This window comes from Oncorhynchus gorbuscha, linkage group LG18, assembly GCF_021184085.1.
Source record: "Oncorhynchus gorbuscha isolate QuinsamMale2020 ecotype Even-year linkage group LG18, OgorEven_v1.0, whole genome shotgun sequence".
NCBI lineage: Eukaryota > Metazoa > Chordata > Actinopteri > Salmoniformes > Salmonidae > Oncorhynchus > Oncorhynchus gorbuscha.
In genome coordinates, this window is record NC_060190.1 from 6,200,697 (window position 1) to 6,226,293 (window position 25,597).

A 25,597-nucleotide genomic window follows, 5' to 3' on the forward strand; every position below is an offset into this window, starting at 1 on the left:
AACAACAAAAACAGCAGACAATAGGCCCTTCATGGAATGAGTTCGACACCCCTGTAGTAGTAGAACAGGACACAGAATATGTATGGAGGTTAATCAGAATTGTGGGGAAAAGCTGTGAATTAAACAATTTGGCATGTATATGGGGCTATATTTAAATGTAAAATGTACACCACAATGGATGTTTTTCCATTCATGTCATATGGTTTTTGAAGAATGATTAACTGATAGTTGTAAGTTGCAAATAAACCCTTCTAGCTACAGTACATACAGTGGGGTATGGTAGGCCAGGCTCTAGAAACACAATGAGGAAGTGTATTCAGTGGCTATTGGCTAAGAGTAGAAACTCAAGCATAGCATACCTTCAGAGAAAGCATTTGGGTCATTGGCTCACAATGCATGAGCCATGATCGGCATCGTAATGTTACTTGTGATGAACATCCCTGATATTTTAAAGTGATGCTCAAGATGAGCATAGTCTTTCTAGGGATTTAAAATGTAACCACTGCCAGTCAGGTCAACTATAGGATTTAGTCTATATTCAATACAGAACTAAAAGGTAATAAATAACCAGTTGGTTCGCAGCATGAAAACATGTGAGGGGATCGGTCGCCATGTGGAGAAAAAGCCTAAACACAGTAGACCTGGGTTCAATAACTACTTGATACCTTTCAAATACTTTGACAGTTTGCTTTAGGCTACCTGGAGTTTGAGTTTTGCATTTTTTGGACCTTTCTATTGTTTGCATTGCAACAGACAAGCTTAATCAAGCACAGAAAAGTATGACATTTTTTCAAATAGTATTTAAACCCAGGTCTGAAAAACAGTGGTCAGTGTATGTAAAGTATGACACTTTGCTCCAAAATAAAAGTAATTTATTCTTACAAACAACCAGATACAAGCCTTTTACCGAAACCTTCCAATGAAACAGCAATTAACACATTTCCATTGCTCTTTCACATACAAATCCAAGTTACTGTCAACTTGTTTGTTTTTTTACCACACTGCTGGTTAATATAATAACAGTTAAAACATAAAACAGTGATTCAAATTAAAATTGAAAATAAAAATATAAAGAAAACAAGTCTTTGAAATAAGAACAGATTCTCCGTTTACATTCACATTCAACCTCGGGTGGCTTGACAACAGAAAACAGAAAAAGTGTAAAAAAGAAAGAAACTTGAACAAAACAAGAAGTCTATGACCCAAGATAGCATCATCCTGAAAGTGCTATTATTATCATTTCCTTTTTGTAATCCCTATACAGAACTGAACTACTTGTTAGACACATGTAGGTTACATTTACCACATGGTAAATAAAGAAATAGTCTGGTTTATGAAATAAAGTGATGGTGAAAATGACTTGAGTGTTTAGGATTCATCAATATTAGATCAATATAATGAAAGTAGAGAAAGACATGAGGGTCTTCTTTTCCTCTGGGGGAAGGCTTTAGAGGGTTGGTGGGGGGCTTGAGAGAGGGACGTGGTGTGTGTGTGTGGTACACCCTATTTGTACTGATAGTTCATGTTTCCGTATGCCGTGGGGTAGGAAGTCTGCTGGGTCTGGGGAGTAGCCGCCGCCCCATAGCCCTGGGAGGAGGCGTTCCCATACATGCTGAAGCTCGATTGGTTGCCGTAGCCTACGGACCAATGAAACATCAATAAGAACAAGACATTAAATAATCAACCAATCAGATGCTCTACTAACACTCTTTAAGCCATTATTAAGACCACATTTGGATATCAAGTGACTAAAGACAGAACCAATATCAGAAATAATACCAGATAAAAATCTATATATTAGTATACACACACATACAGTGCCTTCAGAAAGTATTCCCACTCCTTGACCTTTTTCACATGTTGTTGTGTTACAGCCTGAATCTAAAATCGAATAAACGTGAATTTGTTTGTCACTGGCCTATACACAATGCCCCATAATGTCAAAGTGGAATTATGTTTTTAGAAATGTAAACATTTGAAAAGCTGAAATGTCTTGAGCTAATAAGTATTCAACCCCTTTGCTATGACAAGGCTAAATTACATTCCAGTATTTAATAAGTTGCATGGACTCACTCTGTGTGCAATAATGGTGTTTAACATGATTTTTGAATGACTTCCTCATCTCTGTACTCCACACATCATCATTATCATCATCTGTAAGAACACTTTCTGAAGGCACTTACATCGAGCAGTTACCGGTATATGAATGTGTGTATGAGTGTGTGTGGCGGTAGGGGCCTCCTTTGGCCCCTTATATAGATTTCCACTCACCGAATCCCCACTCACCGTAACTGTACATTTGGCCCCCGGTGACAGAGCTGGGGTAGGCTGTACTGTACATAGAGTAGTCCACCTGTTGCTGGGTCTGTTGGGCTTGAGACTGAGCTGCAGTCAGCAGACTCTTCTTATCCCCTCCGTAGCCATAACTATAGGGGCTCTGCTGGTCCAGGGGAGGGGGCACCGACTGGTAGTCACCCAGGGAAGATGCACCGACCTGGGCTTGGGCGGTCATGGCAGCCGAGGTGGCGGAGGCGGTTATGGCCGGTGTGGTGTAGGATGATTCGGGGTAGAAGGTGCCGTAGCCGGTGGTGTTGCCGCTGGCATCTGCCTCTGTGGAGGCGTCACCGGTGGAGGTGGTTGTTGTGGAAGCAGCCTCTGTTGCACCCATACTGTACAGATTGTCTGAGGGAGAGATGGACAATGAAGTTACGTTAGTGTGATTGGTGAAAGGACATTTAGTATTGGTTGGAGGAACACTTAGCAAATGCTTTGAAGGGGATATCTTTTTGAGAAAACTGAGTAATGTACACAACTTCAACTAGGAAGTAAAAATACTGTTTATTTTCCTTTTAATTTGTTTTATTATACATTATTATTATTGTTTTTATTATTATGACAAATGCTCAACATTGTGTTGCAGCCTAGCCCCAGCATTTAAGTCAACATGATGGAGAGATGCTAGGGTTTAAATAAGAGAAGCAATGTGTAAGTGTTAAGACTCAACTTAGAGGCCAAGGAGGACAGAAAGCAAAGCTAGCAGTCTTAGCCCACTTAGCCCCCTTATCCCACTTCTGGGGCCCCATTCCTCCCTTCTTTGAAGTGGGCCTAATCACTAATTCAATCATTACACATGATTATACAGGTGATGCAAAGGGGGCACATGGCTATCTAATTCATGGATTTCTAGTGACTATACTTGAAGGAAGGAAGTACTTTTTAAGGAATTCAAATGGGTACCAGCGACTCAATAGACTATAGTGGCTATAGAATAGATAAGGCCAAATAGATAAGTTACCAAACACAAATGAACACACCTAACCTATCACTCATTAGTTCCCTTGACAACAGTGTGGGAGAGAAGACACTTACGATAACCAGAGCCAGCACTGCTTCCATAACGGTAGCTTGCTGTTAACAAGAAAAGAGATATACATTTATTACCTTCACGCAAAGGAGCCCAAAAGAGTTGGACGATTTCCTAACAAGCTCTCTAGAACAGTCCGACTATAGGCTTATTGTCGAATCATTAACTTATTTACTAAATAATCTAAAATAAGCCATATTTGAATGATTTTCTGATAAGAGCATGTTCTCACAGAGATGAGGTTAAAGGCCTTAAGGCCCGTCTAGATCCTGAGATAGTCAGTCCAAGTGAAGCGTCCTACTTTGGTTGTAGCTGCTGCCAGTCGTAGGCTTTCCTCGACCCCTGCCTCGCCCGCGGCCCCGGTTGTTAGGCTCCGTGTCGGTTGGAATGCCTCGAATAGTGCCAAAGCCTGGGATATGCTGTTGAGGGAGGGTCAGAGGTCACTAAAGGGTTCCTAATCATGGTGTGTGTGTGGATTAATTCATGGCTATTCCTAGTCATGATTCTATAGTATTGTGAGGTGCATTAGTGTGTGTACGAAAGATAAACTCAGCAAAAAAAGAAACATCCCCTTTTCAGGACCCTGTCTTTCAAAGATAGTTTGTAAAAATCCAAATAACTTCACAGATCTTCATTGTAAAGGCTTTAAATACTGTTTCCCATGCTTGTTCAATGAACCATAAACAATTAATGAACTTGCATCTGTGGAACGGTTGTTGAGAAAATAACAGACAATTAAGGAAATTAAGGTCACAGTTATGAAAACTTAGGACACTAAAGAGGCCTTTCTACAGACTCTGAAAAACACCAAAAGAAAGATGCCCAGGGTCCCTGCTAATCTGCGTGAACGTGCCTTAGGCATACTGCAAGGAGGCATGAGGAGTGCAGATGTGGCCAGGGCAATAAATTGTAATGTCCGTACTGTGAGACACCTAAGACAGAACGGACAGCTGATCATCCTCACAGTGGCAGACGACGTGTAACAACACCTGCACAGAATCGGTACATCCGAACATCACACCTGCGGGACAGATACAGGATGGCAACAACAACTGCCCGAGTTCCACGAGGAACACACAATCCCTTCATCAGACTGTCTGCAATAGGCTGAGAGAAGCTGGACTGAGGGCTTGTAGGCCTGTTGTAAGGCAGGTCCTCACCAGACATCACCGGCAACAACGTCGCCTATGGGCACAAATCCACCGTCACTGGATCAGACAGGACTGGCAAAAAGTGCTCTTCAGTGACGATTCCCGGTTTTGTCTCACCAGGGGAGATGGTCGGATTCGTGTTAATCATTGAAGGAATTACACCAAGGCCTACACTCAGGAGCAGGATCGATTTGATTTGGAGGTGGAGGGTCCTTCATGGTCTGGGGCGGTGTGTCACAGCATCATCGGACTGAGCTGGTTGTCATTGCAGGCAGACATCCTCCTCCCTCATGTGGTACCCATCCTGCAGGCTCATCCTGACATTACCCTCTAGCATGACAATGCCAACAGCCATACAGCTCGTTCTGTGAGTGATTTCCTGCAAGACAGGAAGGTCAGTGTTCTGCCAAGGCCAGCGAAGAGCCCAGATCTCAATCCCATTGAGCACATCTGGGACCTGTTGGATCGGAGGGAGAGGGCTAGGGCCATTCCCCACAGAAATGTCCGGGAACTTGCAGGTGCCTTGGTGGAAGAGTGGGGTAACATCTCACAACAAGAACTGGCAAATCTGGTGCAGTCCATGAGGAGATGCACTGCAGTACTTAATGCAGCTGGTGGCCACACCAGATACTGAATGTTACTTTTGATTTTGACCCCCCCCTTTGTTCAGGGACACATTACTCCATTTCTGTTAGTCACATGTCTGTGGAACTTGTTCATTTTATATCTCAGTTGTTGAATATTATGTTCATACAAATATTTACACGTTAAGTTTGCTGAAAATAAACGCAGTTGACAGTGAGAGGACATTTCTTTTTTTGCTGAGTTTATATCATGTCTTACCATGGAAGTGTATGTGACTGGTTTCTTCTTCTTGGGGTCAGAGTGAGGGTTATAGTAGGGCCCCGCCCCCTCTGGGAAAAGTTTGTCCAAAGCAGCTAAGGCTGCGTAGGCTTTGGCCTCCTTCTTGTTGGAGCCTCGACCTTTGAACTTCTGTCCATCTACCTCCACCTGTGAGTGGCGGAGGTGGTAACAAAGAGACATGCTGGTTACTGTGTTTCCACATCCTGCTCTGTCAACTACATCTGGGCCCATATTCATAAAGCGTCTCAGAGTGGTAGTGCTGATCTATGATCGTAATGAATAAGATTCTACATAAACATGGGGGACCTGATCCTAGATCACTATTTCTACTCTGAGATGCTTTGTTGATTCATCTACTGTAGTTTCCAAATCCTTGCGCAATGAATCAATAGAATTGTCCCAAGCGTGCAAACCCCGCCCATCTGCCACTGACTGACCTCCATGACGAAGCACTTGTCATGGCTGCCCCCGGTCTCAGCAGAGAGCTCGTACTTCAGGCTGCGTCTCTTCTCGTTCAGCTCCATCACTGGGTTCTTCCCGTGCTTAGTGAGGATGGGACCGTTCTGATAGTATGGAAGACATAGCAGACATAGCAGAACAGTCAAGTCCAATGAACATCATCAACAACAACTCTATTGCAACGTAAGTGCTTTATGAAAGTATACTGTGAGATTCTGACATTTAAGACCTTGTTCTACGTACCCAGAGGCAGATAAACTCACAGATAACATTTTTATGTTGTTACATGCAGTAGGAAGGAAGGAAGGAAGTGGTGGTTTCACAAGCTAATGCTAACTATCGATAGCGCAATGACTGGAAGTCTACAGGTACAGTAGCAATGCTTTGTGCTGCTTTATGAAAGTATATTAAGTCAACCATTTAAAAAGTAACAGGGAAAAGCCAGAGAACATAGAGAGAATGACTACCTCGTCAGATGCCATGGACGCATCACTTGCTGTAGGTGTGGATGGTACGTTGGCTCCTCCCTCTTCGCCTGGTTCAATCTTCACATCTGCCCCAGTGGGCAGGCCCAACTTCTGCAGGACCTGAGACGGGCAGGGAGAGAGAGGACTTGGTGGACGGCAGCCATTATAAAACAGAGTCAATACAGACGACAAGGCATTCAATGCAAAACCAGTGGATTACATTCTTGGAGAACAACAACATAACACTTTGATGAAAGCAAGCGAAGGTTACAGAGAGAGGAGAAACACTACTCCTTCTTTCAAAGAGAGTAACATTTGATTCCAGGGACCATCTTGTGTTGTACCAGTTAACCATCATCTTAAGGGATAGTGCGAGATGTGTCTAGTTACCCAGAGTTGTGGATACCATTTCTACGTGCAGTATGAAGGAACTTGCAGGTAGATTTGCACGCTAACTAGTGTTAGCGCAATGACTGGAAGTCTATTGGTACAGCTAGCATGTTTTCGCCTAGGCATACAACCCCTTACCTTGGCAGCTAGGTGGAGTTTGGCGGTGCGTTTGGACGGCCCTGAGGCCTCGTATGTATCGCCGTCCACGTCTACAGACATGGTGAACACCGGGAAGTGCACTGGACCGCTCTGACCCGTCAGACGGTACTGCAGACCAGGCTTGTGCTGGTTGAGACGCATCAGGGCGTTCATGGCCATAGGAGGGTCCCCGGGCTTCTCTTCTGTGGCTGGGGGAAGGGAGGGTGACAGAAAGAGAGACAGGGAGAGATAGTGAGAAAGAGATAGATGGGGGAGAAAGAGGAAGAGAGCATATCAGAACAGGAACAAATGTAACCTCCTCAGAAAGAGCCTCAATGGTAGAATAGCTACGAAATATCCCATTCGAAGACCACTTCGGATACATACACAACTTCCTAGGAAATTTTGGATATTTCTGGAACTTCTGAGACTTCCTCTTCTTGCTGTCATCTCCCCCTTTGTCCGCGGCATCATGAGGTCTCTTGGGAGGGTAGGTGGAGCTGGCCAGGATCTGAGCTGGTAGAGACATGGAAAAGGGACAGGGTTCAGGAAAAGTTCAAATTCACAACACATCAAGACTACTACTAGACAGCTAATATGAAAGTCACATTTGAGAAGCATGGGACAGGCCAGGAAGATCGCCAAAAACTGAGGAGATACTAACAACCGTAGTTTCTGAGACCTGGTCCGATGGTCCTCCTTGGTTCCCTGGCAGGCAGGGAATCCATCCCTAGCACCTTGTACAGCTGTCCGAACGCAGACAACCTTAGGGCATGCTGACAGGGAAAAACAAACATAGAACACAGTCAATCACAAAAGGAAGCACATGGGAGAGAATAACACAATTGATATTTCATATTCTACCTGGGGCGTGTTAAGGACGCAGCATAACAGAACTTTCAGCAAAAAAAATCTTGTGTAGAACAGATATTATCGTTTTTCAAGTAGAGTAGGGAATCATGTCAGCTCCATTTGTTACAATTGTACCCGGAACGTTATAGGCATAAATATTTCACCGAACCGAATGAAACTGAAGCCTGTTTTACCTGGGCACTCTGTGTAATGTCCTCACGTTGCTGAGTGTCCAGGTGGCTGATGGCGTCCACCTTCTCCTTCTCACAAGGGTCCTTGATACCCGGACCGTCTTTGAACAACAGAAGAACATTTGAATTAATTTGGTGGACGTCATTTCTACATTGTTCTGAGAGGTGTTCTGCAAGGCTAAGCTCTATTTTCTCTATTTACCCAATACAGGTCTTTAGGGATAAAAGACTTACCGGCCATCAGGATTCCAGACGCCAAGCACTCGAGAACTCTGCGGAAAGACTCTCCTGCTCCCATTGGCCGATTGCATGTTCCAATGGCCTTCTCACACAGCAGCTCTAAAGGCTTGACAGGACAGAGAGAGAACAGTAGATAATGAATCTAGTTCAGACCTGGATCCCACTGCTGCCACCCAATGTAATAATTTATTGTGACATGTATATCATTATAGTCAATATTATTGGGTGACTTGACTCACCCATCCTCTGAGTGGAGCCCAGGTGGGGACGCGGTTACACAGGTCTCTCATGATACGGATCACGATGGCGGCCGACTTCAGGTCGTTGACCTTAGCCTGAGAGAGACAAGCACGGGCCGAGCGGAGTCAAAAAGGTTGCGATGTCCAACAACCTACCTATCTAGAGCACTGGCAAATAAAATAAATAAAAGTGGTGCAATATTCCAGTAGCCTCGCGAGCCGCATGATCCCGCGAGCTGACATGATGCAGGCAGCTCACGAGGCTAATATTCCTGGACAGCACAAAGGAAAAGTGTGATACGAGTCGAATTGAACCAGTTGTGTAAGTACTGAGTCATCAGGAATATTGCACCCAGAGGTAGCATAGGAAGGTTAGTGCAGTATTCCTCCAATATACCATTGGAGCCAAACACTTAATTCAGAGGGAAAGGGGATACCTGCACAACTTAATGTATTCAAACTAAATGTGCATTTAACCCAACCCCTCTAAACGAGCGATGGTTACATAGTGTGTAGGGATCCTTAAAAACAACGTAGCTACAATATCAGTTGTACTAGCAAATAACAGCAATACAGTTCCAAGGAAGACAGAATGAAATCATAGAAAACAATGAGGCATTGTGAGAGCATACGAACTCACAACTCATTATGGGACAAGGCAGAATAAAAAGGCATATTTGAACACTTTATTTGACAAGTAAAGACGGGATGCAAACCTGGAACCACTTGGAGTGGCGGAGAGATGCCAAGGCAGTTAGGCATTTCTGCCTGTCCAGAACGTCCGCCGGCGCATCGCTGTCGACCGTTAGCTTTTCTATTGGTCGATGGGTGGGATAAGAAGACAAGGTACGGTTTGACCAAGGGGGGTTTCTGTCTCGAGGCTTGGGGAGGAGGAAGCTTTTCCCAAGGCAGGACAAGGACTTCTACATCTGCATTGCTTGCTGTTTGGGGTTTTAGACTGGGTTTCTGTACAGCACTTTGTGACATCGGCTGGTGTAAAAAGGTCTTTATGAATAAATTTGATTGAAGGGGACTCCCCGCATTTATAGAGGATGGATTTACCCACCCACCCACCCACCCTGTAGCAAAAAACTATGCTAGGTCTAAGTGATGAGAGTGTACTCTAGCCATCAGATTCACAGGGGGTACCAGAGCATAATATTTCTCAATATAAGGTTTTGCTGGGGGGATTTCTTAGTCTTAATCAAGCCTAGTCTTAGTACCCATTAACTGTGTCATGCTGCTCTGCACCTTTCCGAGACAGAATGAGAGGCCAGTTGGTCAAAGGTCCAGCGTCCCTAAAAACTGGCACACTAGAAGGCTTAGTAAGAGAGAATCAATCAGGTTTGGAATTACTGTACAAGGCAATTGGAATCAGAATGCATTTGTGGTCTGCTCGGTACTGCAGCAAAACTGATAACTGCTTGGCTTCAGCTTGGCTTCCCCCAGCAACCAAATCTGGCCTTGATCCAAGACAAGACCATTCTCTTGGAGGACGTAGCTACTAAAGCAGATTGAACTCAAAATGCCCTTTTCCTGACTTTTAATTAGATCACATTCATCCCCTTTGCCTCCCTCACATACACCCCCATGCATTACTCACTCACACACACATATTGCTCTCTCACATACACTTTCCCTTCAATATCCTTTCCCTTCAATATCCTTTCCTCAACCAGACAGGTCAAAGGAAGGGTCCAAAAACATTACCTGTCATGCCGATCAGTTTTGCTGCAATTACGAGCCTCACGTTACACTGTTCTGCATTAAAAACACATGCAATCAAATCTATATCCGCGCATTGGCTGGCATTCTCAGAAAAGCCTTCATTTCTTAACTTGAACAATACAATTAACTGTAAATTAAGTCGTACATTACTGTTATTAAAATCACATTATTACACAATGCATTATTAACGACTAAAAGAGGCATTGTAGCGATGAAGATTGTCGCCGTTTTGTTACATAATTACAGCGAATAGAAGAACTCTGAGCTCCAGTGAAGAACCAATCAGATTGTTTGTTCACTGGCATCGGTTCTAAAGCAGCCACTGTGCAGGTTCCACTAATCTCTATATTGACTGATCAGGTATTTAAATGGTGTCTCAGTGTATGGATCAGTAGGGAGCTGCACGGTAACATGCTTTAAGTGAATAGTAACACATAGATTATCAGCTGTTGCTGTAGCTGATCTGAAGTTGCCTGCTGTTAAGTGCAGTCCAGTGCTGCCTACATTCAGCAAAGCACAATGTTGTAGAACATTGCAGATAGAAGTATCACACATAATATTGATTGGTGCACATATGTATCACAAATAGATCTCTACATCATATTTCTATCTGAGACGTCCCACAACGCTGTGCCCTGAACACAGCCGTGGTAGTACTGGGTAGTCCCAGCCTCCTGGCCAGGTTGGAGGCTGGTCCCTGGGGGGGTCATACCTCCAGGTGGTTCCTCCAGGGGGTGGTAGCTCCGGCACCCTCTGGCTCAGCCTCCATGCGTATCATGGGGGAGGTCAGGTGAATGGTTAGGGTCAGGACGGGCTCCTTGATGCTCTTGATCACAATCTCCGCCTCCTCTGGGATCTGGGTGACCTCATACTTGTCCTCTGTGACGAGCTTTAGTAGAGTTGGAATGATGGGGAAATAAATCAGTTAGGATTTTGGCTTACAGTACAGAAAGAGAGACAATATTAGCATAGAGGCAGCACCTTTCACAACCAAAAATACCTTTTTAAATATAGGTCCTATTGCAACTCTCTCAGTCTCTCTCACACTCTCACTTCAAAATTACCAAAGAGAGACAACGTTAACATCACCGAAGGATATCGGTTTCCATTGGGAAAGAGGGCTTCTGAGCGCAATGGGACTTCCTGGTTGAGTAAAGGTTCAACGAAATAGATACACTACCTCAATCTGGGTGGAGAGGTGCTCAGCCACCTTCTTGAGCAGGGTGACGGTGGGTTTCTCAGTGCAGAGCAGCACCAGCTCCAGGTCCATGTCTCCCTTCAGCAGCAGGCCCTTGGCCACCAGGCCCACCCTCATCACCCCACGCAGGATACGCTCTGGAGGGGGAGCCACCTCACTGGGACAGGGGAGGGAGAACCAAGGAAATGCTTATTCAGAGACAAATGCAATAAGTAATTCTACAAGATATGAAGAAGCACACATATCCAGGATTAGATGTACTGTTATCCTTCACTCTCTTTCTCTCGCTCTCTAAAAATGCATCTTGCCTTCCTATATTGAAGTATTCATGACATTTTAGACTTTTAGCAAACACTCTTATCCAGAATGACTTACAGGAGCAATTAGGGTTAAGTGCCTTGCTCAAGAGCACCAACAGATTTTTCACCTAGTCGGCCTGAGGATTCGAACCAGCGACCTTTCGGTTACTGACCACTAGGCTACCTGCAGCCTAAGAGTCACATATCTTAATTGCTTGGATTAGTGAAAGTAATAGGATGTTAATCCTGCTCTCAGCTATCCAATCATGTATCAATCTGTGCTTAACTCAAGGAAATGAAGGAGGAAGCGTTTCCAAACAAATCAAATCAAACTTTATTTGTCACATGCGCCGAATACAACAAGTGTAGACTTTAACGTGAAATGCTTACTTACAAGCCCAACAGTGCAGTTCAAGAAGAGTTAAGAAAATATTTACCAAGTAGACTAAAGTAAAAAGTAATAATAAAAAGTAACACAATAACGAGGCTATATACAGGGGGCACTGGTACCAAGTCAGTGTACGGGTGTACAGGTCAGTTGAGGTAATTTGTACACATAGGTGGGGGTGAAGTGACTATGCACAGATAATAAACAGCAGTGTACAAAAGGAGGGAGGGGGTAGATGCTGTTGAGGAGCCTTTTGGTCCTAGACTTGGTCCTCCGGTACCGCTTGCCGTGCGGTAGCAGAGTGAACAGTCTATGACTTGGCTGAATGGAGTCTCTGACAATTTTATGGGCTTTCCTCTGACACCGCCTGGTATAGGTCCTGCAGTACCAGGGTCTTTGATCAGTCTTTCTTACCTCTCCTCTGCCCCCTCCACAGGTATAGGCGCCACACCGACTCCGGCCTCCACATCCAGCAGGTCGGAGACGGTCTTGAGGGCACACTCCACGTGGGAGATGACTGTCTGCACCGCCTCCAGCTCCTCAGACGATGGGTACACCGCCGCGTGCTTCGCCATCATGTGGCGGTCGTCGCTCACGAAGATACGCATGGGAGGCGTGCGCACCGGAGGGGCCTGGAAGAGAGAAGGTAAGATGGAAAAGGGTACGTGAGATGTGGGTCGTGGTCAGTTGGGCCACACAGTAAGAAAACAATTTATAAAGGAAAACTGAAATCTTTGTTCTTATTGTAATAAATCAACCGTGTGTCATGCCTTTTTGAATGCCCAGCCATCTTTAGACAGCTGTTCGTTCCACAACACAAAATTCTAATACAGGCTAGTTGTCTCCTCTAGTCTCTCCTTATATTGGCTGTTGGATGTGAAGCGGGCTTATTTTACTTAAATGCTTTTGGGTAAAGTTCATTAACTTTAAATAAAACATTATGGTATTAAACAGTTATTTTATTTTCATGGCAGTCTTCATCCATAATCGTCGGTTATACAGTTACCGAGCCAGCCCTAAGCACGGCTTTCATTTGTTCCAATGGAATAGGATGGGTGTGAATGATCTGGAAAACCATTATGACTAGTACGTACAAACAGACCGAGGGGAAAAACTGTGACTGGAAAATTATAGTTAATGTATCATCTACAACTTCTGCAATTACATGCCTCTTAGCAAGAGGGGAAATAAAATATTTTATTAATGGCCATCATGTTGGAAACAAATTATAGGACCATTTGTCCAACATATCAAAGTAGGTGCAATTGGCTGCTCGTGTTGGCCTATAAACAGTATACACCGCAGAGGAGGCTGGTGAAGGGAGGACGGCTCATAGTAATGGCTAGAACAGAGTTAATGGTATTAAACACATCAAACAGTTTCCAAGTGCTGGATACCATCCCACTCACTCCATTCCAGCCATTATAATGACCCAGCCTCCTCTCACCAGCCTCCTGTGCTGTACAGGTGAATTCAAGTAGAATTCAACACAACACCTAGGGATAATTCTGATTCTCCAACCCTTGTGTTCATTCGGAGGTGACAGGCATTAGCCCGCGCTACATTCACACACACAGGGAATTTGTATTGACGTGGAGAGAAACGGTCGAGGTGGAAGTTTGAACCTCAGTTTGGGGTCGGTTCTCCTCGATCTCCTGTATGGCTGCGATGTACTCATCGTACTGCCTCAACTCCTCCTCGTAACAGAGACAGTCATACCAGTAGCGTAGCTCCTCATATCTGGGAGGGGAGAGAGACAAAGTAGTTAGAATAGAAACCAATTACAGTACTAAGTTTACCTGTGTCGATTCAACATCGACCAATTTTGGCAGAGATTAGTGCAACATTTGGAGAGAATTGAAATGCCTTGTGTGTAGAAATACTACAATGTAGTTGTCATAATGTAACATTATTATAACCAGGTGGAGTACGATTAAAAGGCATGGATGAGAGAAGGCACTGCTCTTCAGTCAGTGTCCCCTGCATTTCCCCCCACTAATGGTAAAAGGAAAATGCCACCCAAAAACTCTTCGTCCGATGTTGATTTAGTCCCAAAGTGTTTTGCATGACATGACAGTTTTCCAGACATATAACTTTCAAAATACATAAATACAGCCGGTATGATGCATTTTGCACCATATAAATGTAAATCCATCATACTGGCTATATTTATGTATTTCAAATGTTTTTGTCTGGAAAACTCTATATTTCTGACATGCAAAACACTTTGGGACTAAATCAACAATGGACTAATGAAACAAATAGCCAAATATAGTTTTAGGTGGAGTTTTCCTTTAATGTTAGGATTGGGATGTGGACCCTAGAGCTGTACCTCATTAAAACTTCACCCTGGAGCGATACAGTACCTGTCAAAGTCGTGTGGTAGCAGGCGATGGCCTCGCTGTATCAGGCTGTCCCAGTACAGGAGCTCTTCATAGGCCTGGCGTTCGTCCCAGACTGCATCTGGCACTGGCTCTGCTGCCATAGCCATAAGCTTGTCTTTTAACTGCCACCTGTGTGACACCTGCTGTAGCCATGGTAACAGAAACACTGAACATCACTCTCTATACAATGCACCACCTCATGATAAACACATGGCAAAGAAAACTATATACAGTTTGTATAAGAACATTTGGTGAAACTTTAGTGTGACGTACGGCAGGCTTGTACACCACGTGACATCCCTGCGGTAACTACCTGGCTAACATTCGTAAACATACCAGGCAGTTGCACAAAAACGTGCAGGTAATATATACAATTTAAAAATCGAAGTGTAGGTAAACTATGCTAACTGTTTCTTTACCACCAAATGTGTAAGCAGCTGTCCATACAGCGTTTGGTAATTTGGTTTTAAAACTAAATTAAACACGCTGCAAACCAATTGGGCTAACATAATTTGTTTTCAACCTGAGGTGCCGACGCCATTTTTATGGCAAGATGGCTAGCATGATACTACCAGAAGAGAGACCGTACCAGATGCTGTGGTTAGCAATGTAAGCTACTACATTTTTGACGTTTAATTCAGCACATAACTGCAATTAAATGCATCGCTAGCAGAACGTTTGTGTTCATTTACAAACACTAAAGCAACAACCTTTTCTATATCGTTAAAAACACTCACCTGAGAAGGAAGGCGGCACTGTAATGTCGCGCTGTTTGGGGGCGTGGAGCTGCGCGGTGTCGCGCAATAATGACGATTTTTTTTTTTTTACCTTGTTTTTGGTTCTTCAACTCATCCAGTGGGTGGCGGCAATACATCTTTAGTGGTTGTAGTCCGCCATTGTCCCACAGATGAAGAATCCAGCAACACCAGGTGCATATGACAGTCCTGAATTTGGCCACCTCATTCTCTTAGCTTCATGGTTCCCACCACAATTGCAACATGTCACATTTTCCTCACTTTTAAAACACATGATATGATCTTTTCCACAACTTGGACATCTCGGCTTCTCCCTTCTGCAAACACTTGAAACATGACCAAAAGCTTTACAATGGCCACACTCCATTGGTCTTGGGATAAATGCTCTGACTCTGTAGTTTATATACCCCAACTGCACTTGAGTAGGGAGAGTCTCCATATCAACAAATAAAATAACAGATAAACTCTTCACTTTTTCACCATTCATCACACAATTCATCCGATGTGCATCAATCACCCAGGGAATATTTTTAATCTCTTCAAAATCAACTTCACACAAGATGCCAGCTATAACCCCCTTGAGGGGTGCCCGATTCCGAAGAGAAACACACGACACTTCAAACTTATCAAATTGGGTGAGACGCAACACACGTTCCTTCTGATCTGCAGAAGCACAACACATCTAAACAAGCCCGCCTGTCGTGATCCTCAGCCTTCACTTTACCCAGCACTCTCTCCACCAGTTTGGATATCTCAAATAACACCTGGCTGCCATATCTAGGCCATATCTAGGCCTACAGTAGGTGACAGCCAGGTGTTATTTGAGATATCCAAACTGGTGGAGATACAGTTGAATTCTGAAGTTTACATACACCTTAGCCAAATACATTTAAACTGAGTTTTTCACAATTCCTGAAATGTAATCCTAGTAACAATTCCCTGTCTTAGGTCAGTTAGGATCACCACTTTATTTTATGAAATGTCAGAATTAAGTAGAGAGAATGATTTATTTCAGATGTTCTTTCTTTCATCACATTCCCAGTGGGTCAGAAGTTTACATACACTCAATTAGTATTTGCTAGCATTGCCTTTCAATTGTTTACTTGGGTCAAATGTTTTGGGTAGCCTTCCACAAGCTTCCCACAATAAGTTGGGTGAATTTTGGCCCATTCCTCCTGACAGAGCTGGTGTAACCGAGTCAGGTTTGTAGGCCTTCTTGCTCAGACACACTTTTTTAGTTCTGCCCACAAATTTTCTATGGGATTGAGGTCAGGGCTTTGTGATGGTCACTCCAATACCTTGACTTTGTTGTCCTTAAGCCATTTTGCCACAACTTTGGAAGTATGTTTGGGGCCAATGTCCATTTGGAAGACCCATTTGCGACCAAGCTTTAACTTCCTGACTGATGTCTTGAGATGTTGCTTCAATATATCCACATGATTTTCCATCCTCATGATGTCATCTATGTTGTCAAGTGCACCAGTCTCTCCTGCAGCAAAGCACCCCACAACATGATGCTGCCACCCCCGTGCTTCACGGTTGGGATGGTGTTCTTCTGCTTGCAAGCCCCCCCCTTTTCCTCCAAACATAACTATGGTCATTATGGCCAAACAGTTCTATTTTTGTTTCATCAGACAAGAGGACATTTCTCTAAAAAGTACAATCTTTGTCCCCATGTGCAGTTGCAAACCGTAGTCAGGCTTTTTTAAATGGTTTTTGAGCAGTGGCTTCTTCCTTGCTGAGCAGCCTTTCAGGTTATGTCGATATAGGACTATTTTTTTACTGTGGATATAGATACTGTTGTACCTGTTTCCTCCAGCATCTTCACAAGGTCCTTTGCTGTTTTTCTGTGATTGATTTGCACTTTTCGCACCAAAGTACATTCATCTCTAGGAGAGAGAACGTGTCTCCTTCCTGAGTAGTATGACAGCTGATGGTCACATGGTGTTTATACTTGCATACTGTTTGTACATACTTGCATATTGTTTGTACAGATGAACGTGGTACCTTCAGGCATTTGGAAATTGCTCCCACAGATCAACCAGACTTGTGGAGGTCTACAATTATTTTCTGAGGTCTTGGCTGATTTCATTTGATTTTCCCATGATGTCAAGCAAAGAGGCAATGAGTTTGAAGGTAGGCCTTGAAATACATCCACAGGTACACCTCCAATTGACTCAAATTATGTCACGCCTTGGTCATTGTATTCTGTGTTTTTCTTATATGTTTGGGTAGGCCAGGGTGTGACATGGGTTTATATGTTGTTTTTCGCATTGGGGTTTGGATTATTTGGGATCGCGGCTGATTAGGGGTGTTGTATAGGTTTGCTGCCTGAGGCGATTCCTAATCAGTCAGGTGATTCTCGTTGTCTTGGATTGGGAACCATATTTAGGCAGCCTTAGTTTCACTTTGTATTTCGTGGGTGATTGTTCCTGTCTTTGTGTAGTTTCACCAGATAGGCTGTAATAGGTTCTCGTTCCGTTTGTTGTTTTCGTCTTTCAGTTATTTCATGTACCGCGATTCTTTCATTAAAGTCATGAGTAACCTACACGCTGCATTTCGGTCCGACTCTCTTCTTTCAACAGACGAACACCGTTACAAATTATGTCAATTAGCCTATCAGAAGCTTCTAAAACCATGACATCATTTTCTGGAATTTTCCAAGCTGTTTAAAGGCACAGTCAACTTTGTGTATGTAAACTTCTGAACCACTGGAATTGTGATACCATGAATTATAAGTGAAATATTCTGTAAACAATTGTTGGAAAAATTACTTATGTCATGCACAAGTAGATGTCCTAACTGACTTGCCAAAACTATAGTTTGTTAACAAGACATTTGTGGAGTGGTTGAAAAACTATTAATGACTTCAACCTAAGTGTATATAAACTTCCGACTTCAATTGTACATACGTGGCTACCACAATTTTATTCAGTGTGGCTTGGAGTCAAACATTTTATAGGAAAGAACTATGAGTGTTATTTATTGACTGCCATGGTCGATATAATTTGCTATTTAATTTACTGACTCTAAACCAGCATTCCTTTCTTGCTCTTGTCCCATGGGAATCACATTTCGAGCATAGTTTCCAGCATCTTATCATTTGAATGAAAAAAATGACCAAGTCAGACAGAATATATGAATTGTACACAAGACTGCGGGGCCCTGAGAAATAAATAAATCAAGCGTTGGACTTAGAACTGAACAGGGATGTTTTATGAGGTGTTATGATGACCCTCAGTCCTGGTTTGCTGGTTTGGCTTGTGTTGTTGCATGTATTTTGGGAATTTGGGGTTTTGCTGACTTTGGCCTTTCTCCAAACGTATGATTTAAAAGCTGTGTCAAATATACAGTTATGTGAGAGGAAAGTTTTCCGAGAACTACGTAGGCGGTAAGCAGGCTGCAGCATTTATCTTCAGTTTCCTATCAAAGAAAATTCACGTGAGCATAATAGTCACTGTTTACTAGAATGGACCCAGTTACACCATTTGATTTCTTTGCATCGTGTGTTTTTCCACCGTATATTCAGGATACTGTACACCGTTTGAACATACTGTATTATTGTAATACTGTATTTAATAACTTGGCAGAGAGGAGAGAAAAAAAGGACAACAACGGTATCTAATTCAGTCAAAACATTCTTCTTTATTTCATCACATTCAATTACGTTCCATAACTTCTTTACACGTCCTCAGAGAATTGAGGAAAAGCAATAAATATTTATAACTTGTTCAATATTTGACATGAAGTAGCATTTTTATACATCAGAAGCTCAGGGAAAAAAATCGTAGTTCTCCCTTTACTTCACAAGCGATCTTAATCTTAGCAGAACATTTACATAGCATACAACTCCGTTTTTTTGGAGTCGTTCTGGAATCGTCAGACATGGATGATGTTAAAATGTCATTGTTAAACCTTAACCAACAGACTTCAGAATGATCAACGTTCCACAAATGAGATCCAATATGTTGAATGAATTGTGATATTCTTCTGCGTTACATTCTATTCATGAAGATATGTAGCTAGGCTTTCAACTTCTGATCTCTCAGATGAACCTCTGTGCTGATATAGCTGCACATCTTCATACGCTTCAAGCCTTTGACCTACTCACTATGCGAGTGTGTTTCTCAACTCTCCGTGTGTGGGGTATTGTGTTTCCCAACTCTCCATCTGTGGGGTATTGTGTTTCCCAACTCTCCGTGTGTGGGGTATTGTGTTTCTCAACTCTCCGTGTGTGGGGTATTGTGTTTCCCAACTCTCCATCTGTGGGGTATTGTGTTTCCCAACTCTCCATCTGTGGGGTATTGTGTTTCCCAACTCTCCATCTGTGGGGTATTGTGTTTCCCAACTCTCCATCTGTGGGGTAATGTGTTTCTCAACTCTCCGTCTGTGGGGTAATGTGTTTCCCAACTCTCCATCTGTGGGGTAATGTGTTTCTCAACTCTCCATCTGTGGGGTAATGTGTTTCCCAACTCTCCGTCTGTGGGGTATTGTGTTTCCCAACTCTCCGTCTGTGGGATAATGCAGACTGACTGGTCCAATAGACCGTACTCGGACACCAGGTATGTCCGTACTCAATTCCTAGTTTTAATTTAAGAGATATCCAAAGGAGGATGATCTTAGCTTGCCAGTCACTGTGATAAAGAAGATCGAGAGATACTGCCATGGCTGAAGAACATGTAATCCTCATTTTTCAGAGCATCGTATCCTTCACTATACGGGATAACAGAAATTTCTGTCGGTGACCACCACAAGTACCAAGGACCACGCTCGCTGCATGATGAGTAACCTTGCCTGAGACCTAAAGAGTTGCTTTGGCTCCCTGGTCAATACTAAGCTTTAGCTTAGTGGGCTAATGCAGTCTTCTTCTGGCATTCACTCGAACACCGTCGGTCACACAGTCATATCCTGTTGACTGTATTCTTCTCCAAGCTTTTACTCTGAAAGGGGTTCCACTCCCAGCGTAGCAGCACACTCCCCTTCAAATCGGCCTGGCGCTTGGTTATGATCTCATATCCTGTTAACAGGACTGTTCTCCGAGCTCTTGCTCTGAAACGAGTTCCCCTCCCAGCGTCGGATCACACTCCCATTCAAATCGGCCTGACACTTGGTGATGAGGTAGATCTTGCGGAGGACGGCCCGACGTAGCAGTATATAGACCCAGGGGTCCAGGATCTGGTTCCAGGAAGCCAGCCTCACGCCCATCAAATTCAACGTCTCGTAGGTGGCCATGTCAGCTTTATCAATGGAGCCCCTATAGGAGCGCATCACTGACATGAGCCCGAAGATCTGGGGCATAAGAGAAGAGATATAATTGTTCATTGTTGTACTTTGATCCAGAAGCATCATGCAACCTATTTTTTTTTGATTGGGCATTGACGGCCTAATTCGATTTCTTTCAAATAATTATGTGTAAAATAAACTATCTTGTGTATTTTCAGTGTACAAATGCATCAAATTGAAGGGGCCTGTGCTGGGTGACTTTTTTCTAGATGTGTAGCGGGCGTAGGGAATAGTTGTTGGGTGACTTTTTTCTGTGTAGCGGGCGTAGGGAATAGGCATGGTGTGGTGGATGGAATCAGTGGCATAAGCATCTACACTTGTTCATGTCCTAGGTTGTCCCACTCACCAGTAGAGGGCTCCAGCAGATACAGGACGTGACCATGATGCCCACCAGCTGCACCACCATCTCTATATCGTGGCTCTTGGCCACTGAGCGGTGGCTGTGGGACGATGAGTAGCCCGATGGCCTCCGTCTCAGCCTGGCCAGAACCAGGGTCAGCCCGCTGATGGTGTTACACACCAGGGCCACCCCCAGCGACGTCAGGCCCAGTCCGGAGAAGAGCGTAACAAAGGCTACGTCCGCTTCCTGGGTGTCGTTAGCTAAGACCTTGATGAAGGAGAAGACAGACATTTAGTCGTTGTTGTATATAACTCTGTACTTTATCCTGTCTTATTGTACACTAGTGTTATTTCTATGAAACTTTTGGTGGTAGTTTCGCTAAACGTCACATTGTTTAAATAACTGCCATAAAACTTTGAGAATGTTCAACCTAAAGCATTAGGGGAGCTCAGTATCTGGCTGCCAGGGCTGGGGTCAATTCGAATTGAATTCAATCAATAAATAATACATTAAAAAACAGCATCTATTTTTAATTACTTCTTAATAAACGGAGGAGTAGAAGCTATTTATTTCAAACGTTTTTCCATTTCTTCATTTTTTTATTAAAATCACTTTCTGAAGTGACAGCTGTCAATTCTAATTGACCCCAGCCCTGCTGGCTACTGACCTTGATAAAACACCAGCTGTTGGGGTGCTGGTAGGTGTATGACCCCAGATGGAAACAGGGCAGCAGGGCCACGCAGAGGGCCACCAGCCAGATACCAGAGAGGGACAGCTTGGTACGGGTGGTAGTAACTAAGGAGGAGTGGAGCAGTGGCTGCGTAACACCCAGACAGCGCTCGGCGGCCATCGCACAGCCCAGAAACAGCGGGCACAGACCGAAGAACACCATAGATCCACCCAGGAACTGGCACATGGGGTCGGTCGAGCCGTTTGAGGATGCGGCGACCGCCTCGGGGAACACCCCTCCGGAGAGGTAAAGCCGGAGGACCAGCGCTCCCGGGATGATGTGCCCAAAAAAGTCTGTGAGTACCAAGGAGCTGGCGAAGAGGAGGAAGGTGGCTTTGGAGCGTCGGCGCTGGTGGGAGTAGGCGTTGGCCAGGATGAACAAGGCCACGATGTTGGAGATGACGCCCAGGGTCATGGAGAGAGCGGCTGCGATCGGGCCTCCGGACATAGGCCTGTCCGAGGTGAGGTTCCCCTGGTGAGCCAGACTCTCCATTTCCACCTATACAATATACAATATGCAATACAACTTTATGTCCAATCACAATCTGAACTGTGTCTTTGTGCTGTCTTATTTTATCCAAACCACCAGACATCACACATACACACACACACACACACACAGAAGTGAAACCAGCCTCCCTCCATTAGCTAGTTCTGGCCCCCGGGACTTTAACCAGTGACCTTCTGGTTACTGTTCCACTTCTCTAATATCTGGCCTACCTACCATCTCCGTGTCCCACTGGCTGAGGTTGGAGACGGGGTCTAGGGCCCCCGGGGGCCCGGAGAGGTTGTAGTGATTCATGGCTAGCATCACTGGGCTTTGAAGGTCAGGAACCCCATCACTGAGAGAGGCTGGGAAGAGAAGGAGAGAGACAATATGATTATAGTGGTATTTCAGGCTTCAATGACCTGTAAGTAACATGGGGGAATGGGGTCATCGTATAGGTAGCAATATAAATGGAAAACACACACAGTCAATACTGGAATTCTGACTCTCAAGTTTCAGCAACACATGTCTTCTTCCCTAACTAGCTAACTACTAGCTATAACATATCATGACGATGAGGAACTTGTGAATGACACCACAGAATCAGGTGTGTCAAAATTCACACTGTTCTCTATCCTATTCAACCCACATAGATAGAATATGGTTTAAAGCCCATTTAAACTTAAACTTGACAAAAAAATAGCTATTTGCACCTCAGAGAACATCTGTACCGTAGAGACTGTTTGCATTGACTCTCCACACATCCAACCCTTACACACAAGCACAAACACACAAACACACAAGCACAAACACACAAGCACAAACACACAAGCACAAACACACAAGCACACACACAAGCACAAACACACAAACACACAAGCACAAACACACAAACACACAAGCACAAACACACAAGCACACACACACACACACACACACACACACACACACACACACACACACACACACACACACACACACACACACACACACACACACACACACACACACACACACACACACACACACACACACACACACACACACACACACACACACACACACACACACACACACACTTAACACTGCTGTTCTATTATATACCATTTATTCAACTGTGCAACCAAGACACTCTCCACTTTATATTTGTAACACAGTCATACTTGACATAACACATTCATTATCTATACTGTATATTATATTGTGTACATATCAGTTTTACTATGAATACTACCTTGCTCTAATTACTCATTATGTTTGATTTGCTTTAGGTTTTTATTGGTATTGTACTGCAATGTTGAGCGTCTATCACGCAAGCAACTTCAACCTCTATACCTGCTGTAAACTGTGTACATGACGAATGATGATTTTACTTTATTTTACATTTTTATTTGAGGTAATAGCGCCTAACCCCTAACCACAGGTCTAGGATCAGCTCATTCTACCCCAATTCCCAAACATAACTATTAAGGAATCATTAAACAATATCTGATCCTGTATCAGCGGTTAGAGACAGCTTCCACCTCATCCCAGAAAACAGCTGCTCAATTCACACTAAGGTTGTACGCATTTGACACAATAGTTGTGATACAACTGATATTTTTGTGATATAACTGTGAGGCTGTCTGCACACAAATATAGACACAACCATTCTGCAGTGTCTCCACACACTGGTGTAATGACATTTCTGCTGAAAAACTCTCTGTTGTATCACACAATCTGTTGTACATTAGTCATACGCCACTGACGGGTTAGAACTAAGGGCAAGTTATAACAGTTCCCTGTTGACAAGCGCACAACTATTGAGACACATTCCATGAGCAGCTTCAATCCCCCGGGCTCTATTCTAGATCAGGGAGGCGGCCGGCAACACACGTTCTCGCTCTCTCTCTCTTGACAAAATGGTTTCCTCACATTGACACTTGTCTTGGAAACATGGACATCACATTGAGGCGGTGGTTCTTTTTAAACCGCCTCAAATGGTCTGCGTTCGTTGGTGTAAAAGTAGACATTTAAGCAATACATCTTCAGCAAAAACACACATTTCTGACAACTCTACACACGTGTTTGTGCTTCAACCGTGTGTCTATATTGTATTGATGTGGCAGACAGTCTAGAGGCTATGTTTCTAATACAGATCTGTCTGTTTTATTCACTGGTCTAATGTCACTGATAGAGGTGATATATGCTGCCAAGACTATTCTACCCAACTCATTGAATAACTAGGCTGTTCTATTCTACTCAATTATAATCTATTATTTGATGTTCTATTATAGTAAAAACAAATCCCAACAGGTCGTTTTGCACCTGTTTACATTCATCATAAATGCATATATGCGTCATGAATAGACCTACATACTCACTAAACTTTCACTAAACTTTCACTAAACTTGAGGAAAACAGTTCTCCTGGCACAGCTCATCCTTACTGTAAATGCAACTCAAATAGGTTTTCGTATCAAGTCACTGGGGATGAATCAGAAAACATCCAAATACATTTTCTGGGTTGACCTTTCACCTTTCACTATCATCCTAATCACCCTACTCAATGACTAATGATGACCTTATCACCGAGTCACCCTGTAATTGTTATTCAGATGAAGGTGTGTTTAGCTATTTTGAATATGCACTACCATGCCAAACATACCACTGACATGTCTTTGTGGCTCTGAAACATTCTTAGCATCATTTCTTTGAGGAGTGTTATTTTTTCTCCAAAGCTGCCCATTTGCTTCCCCTTTACTAATACTGTTGCCATACACACACACACACACAAACAAAAAGCCATAATAATTATGATAAGAAAATATTTCATGAATAATCATTACCATTACAGATAGGGATGAATAATTCCAGTCAATGGTGATGTCCACCCTGTCAACGGAATAGTCCGCCTTGTTTTTCTAAATCTAGATTGCAGATAGATATACAGGTATCTATATAATCCAAAGAAACCGTTGAAAACGAAACACATTCACCAAAGTCTTCCTAAACCGAGTGGGGCAGAATAAAAGTACTCTAAAAGAAGACCCATTGTTCCATGATATCTCTTCGGCAGGATGATGACATTGAGTTCATATTCCCCACTGTTCTCGGAAAACAAATGTTCAGCAACTTCCCAACAGAATTGCCCTCCTCGCTTTTAAATCCGTTTGATTGGAGTTTCATGACCGGAGAGTGAGCGCGAGGAATATTCCAATGCTGCGGATAGGCTGTACCGCAGGTTCTCTGACGCGTGTTTCTCAATAGCGTTTTATATAGCGCCGTGTCCTAATGGATAGGTAGCCCATGGGCGGCCCCGTGAGTCAAGTTTAAGTGATATTATTTTCAGACGTAGAAGAACACTTTTTCATGTCATTTGTCCATGTTTACATGTACGTTTTACGATCACTGTTATGTATATACTAGGCTACTGTAGTCAATGTGAGTCACATTACTTTTGAATGTCAGTCTGTATATCCATGGTTCAGGAAATAATAACTCAAATAGCATTACAATAACCAGCTGCCAAACATCTATAGTTTAAAACAGAACAGAAATATTTAAATATTTGGTTGTTTTTAAATAGCCATTATTGATTCATTTGATCATTATTGCTCAGTAAAAATGGCATGAACATGTGATCAATAACCCATCATTATAAGAGGTGAAA

The 25,597-nt window shown here is 43.4% G+C and overlaps 2 protein-coding genes across 5 annotated transcripts; both read right to left on the reverse strand.

The window, feature by feature from the left end:
• Positions 1–855: 855 nt before the first annotated feature.
• On the reverse strand, positions 856–15,241 carry ilf3a (interleukin enhancer binding factor 3a). Of its 4 annotated transcripts, none has more exons than XM_046312725.1 (19): positions 15,090–15,241; positions 14,335–14,495; positions 13,594–13,708; positions 12,383–12,600; positions 11,264–11,438; positions 10,796–10,972; positions 8,356–8,451; positions 8,111–8,222; positions 7,880–7,977; positions 7,516–7,609; positions 7,221–7,349; positions 6,834–7,042; positions 6,306–6,425; positions 5,817–5,942; positions 5,359–5,526; positions 3,666–3,783; positions 3,370–3,408; positions 2,272–2,682; positions 856–1,637 (listed from the first exon to the last, which is right to left on the reverse strand). In XM_046312725.1, the coding sequence occupies exons 2-19, from the start codon at positions 14,457–14,459 to the stop codon at positions 1,504–1,506; spliced, it is 2,664 nt and encodes an 887-aa protein (XP_046168681.1). In that variant the 5' UTR covers positions 14,460–14,495; positions 15,090–15,241; the 3' UTR covers positions 856–1,503. The 4 variants fall into 4 exon arrangements, with proteins under 4 accessions (XP_046168681.1, XP_046168679.1, XP_046168677.1 ...); XM_046312723.1 differs by having other exon boundaries at positions 2,287–2,682; positions 7,498–7,609; XM_046312721.1 differs by having other exon boundaries at positions 7,498–7,609.
• A 4,259-nt stretch (positions 15,242–19,500) lies between these two features.
• Positions 19,501–25,183, reverse strand: ptger1a (prostaglandin E receptor 1a (subtype EP1)). The gene is made up of 5 exons (XM_046312740.1): positions 24,774–25,183; positions 22,184–22,311; positions 21,398–21,958; positions 20,737–20,997; positions 19,501–20,396 (listed from the first exon to the last, which is right to left on the reverse strand). The coding sequence occupies exons 2-5, from the start codon at positions 22,268–22,270 to the stop codon at positions 20,118–20,120; spliced, it is 1,188 nt and encodes a 395-aa protein (XP_046168696.1). The 5' UTR covers positions 22,271–22,311; positions 24,774–25,183; the 3' UTR covers positions 19,501–20,117.
• Between the last annotated feature and the right edge of the window lie 414 nt (positions 25,184–25,597).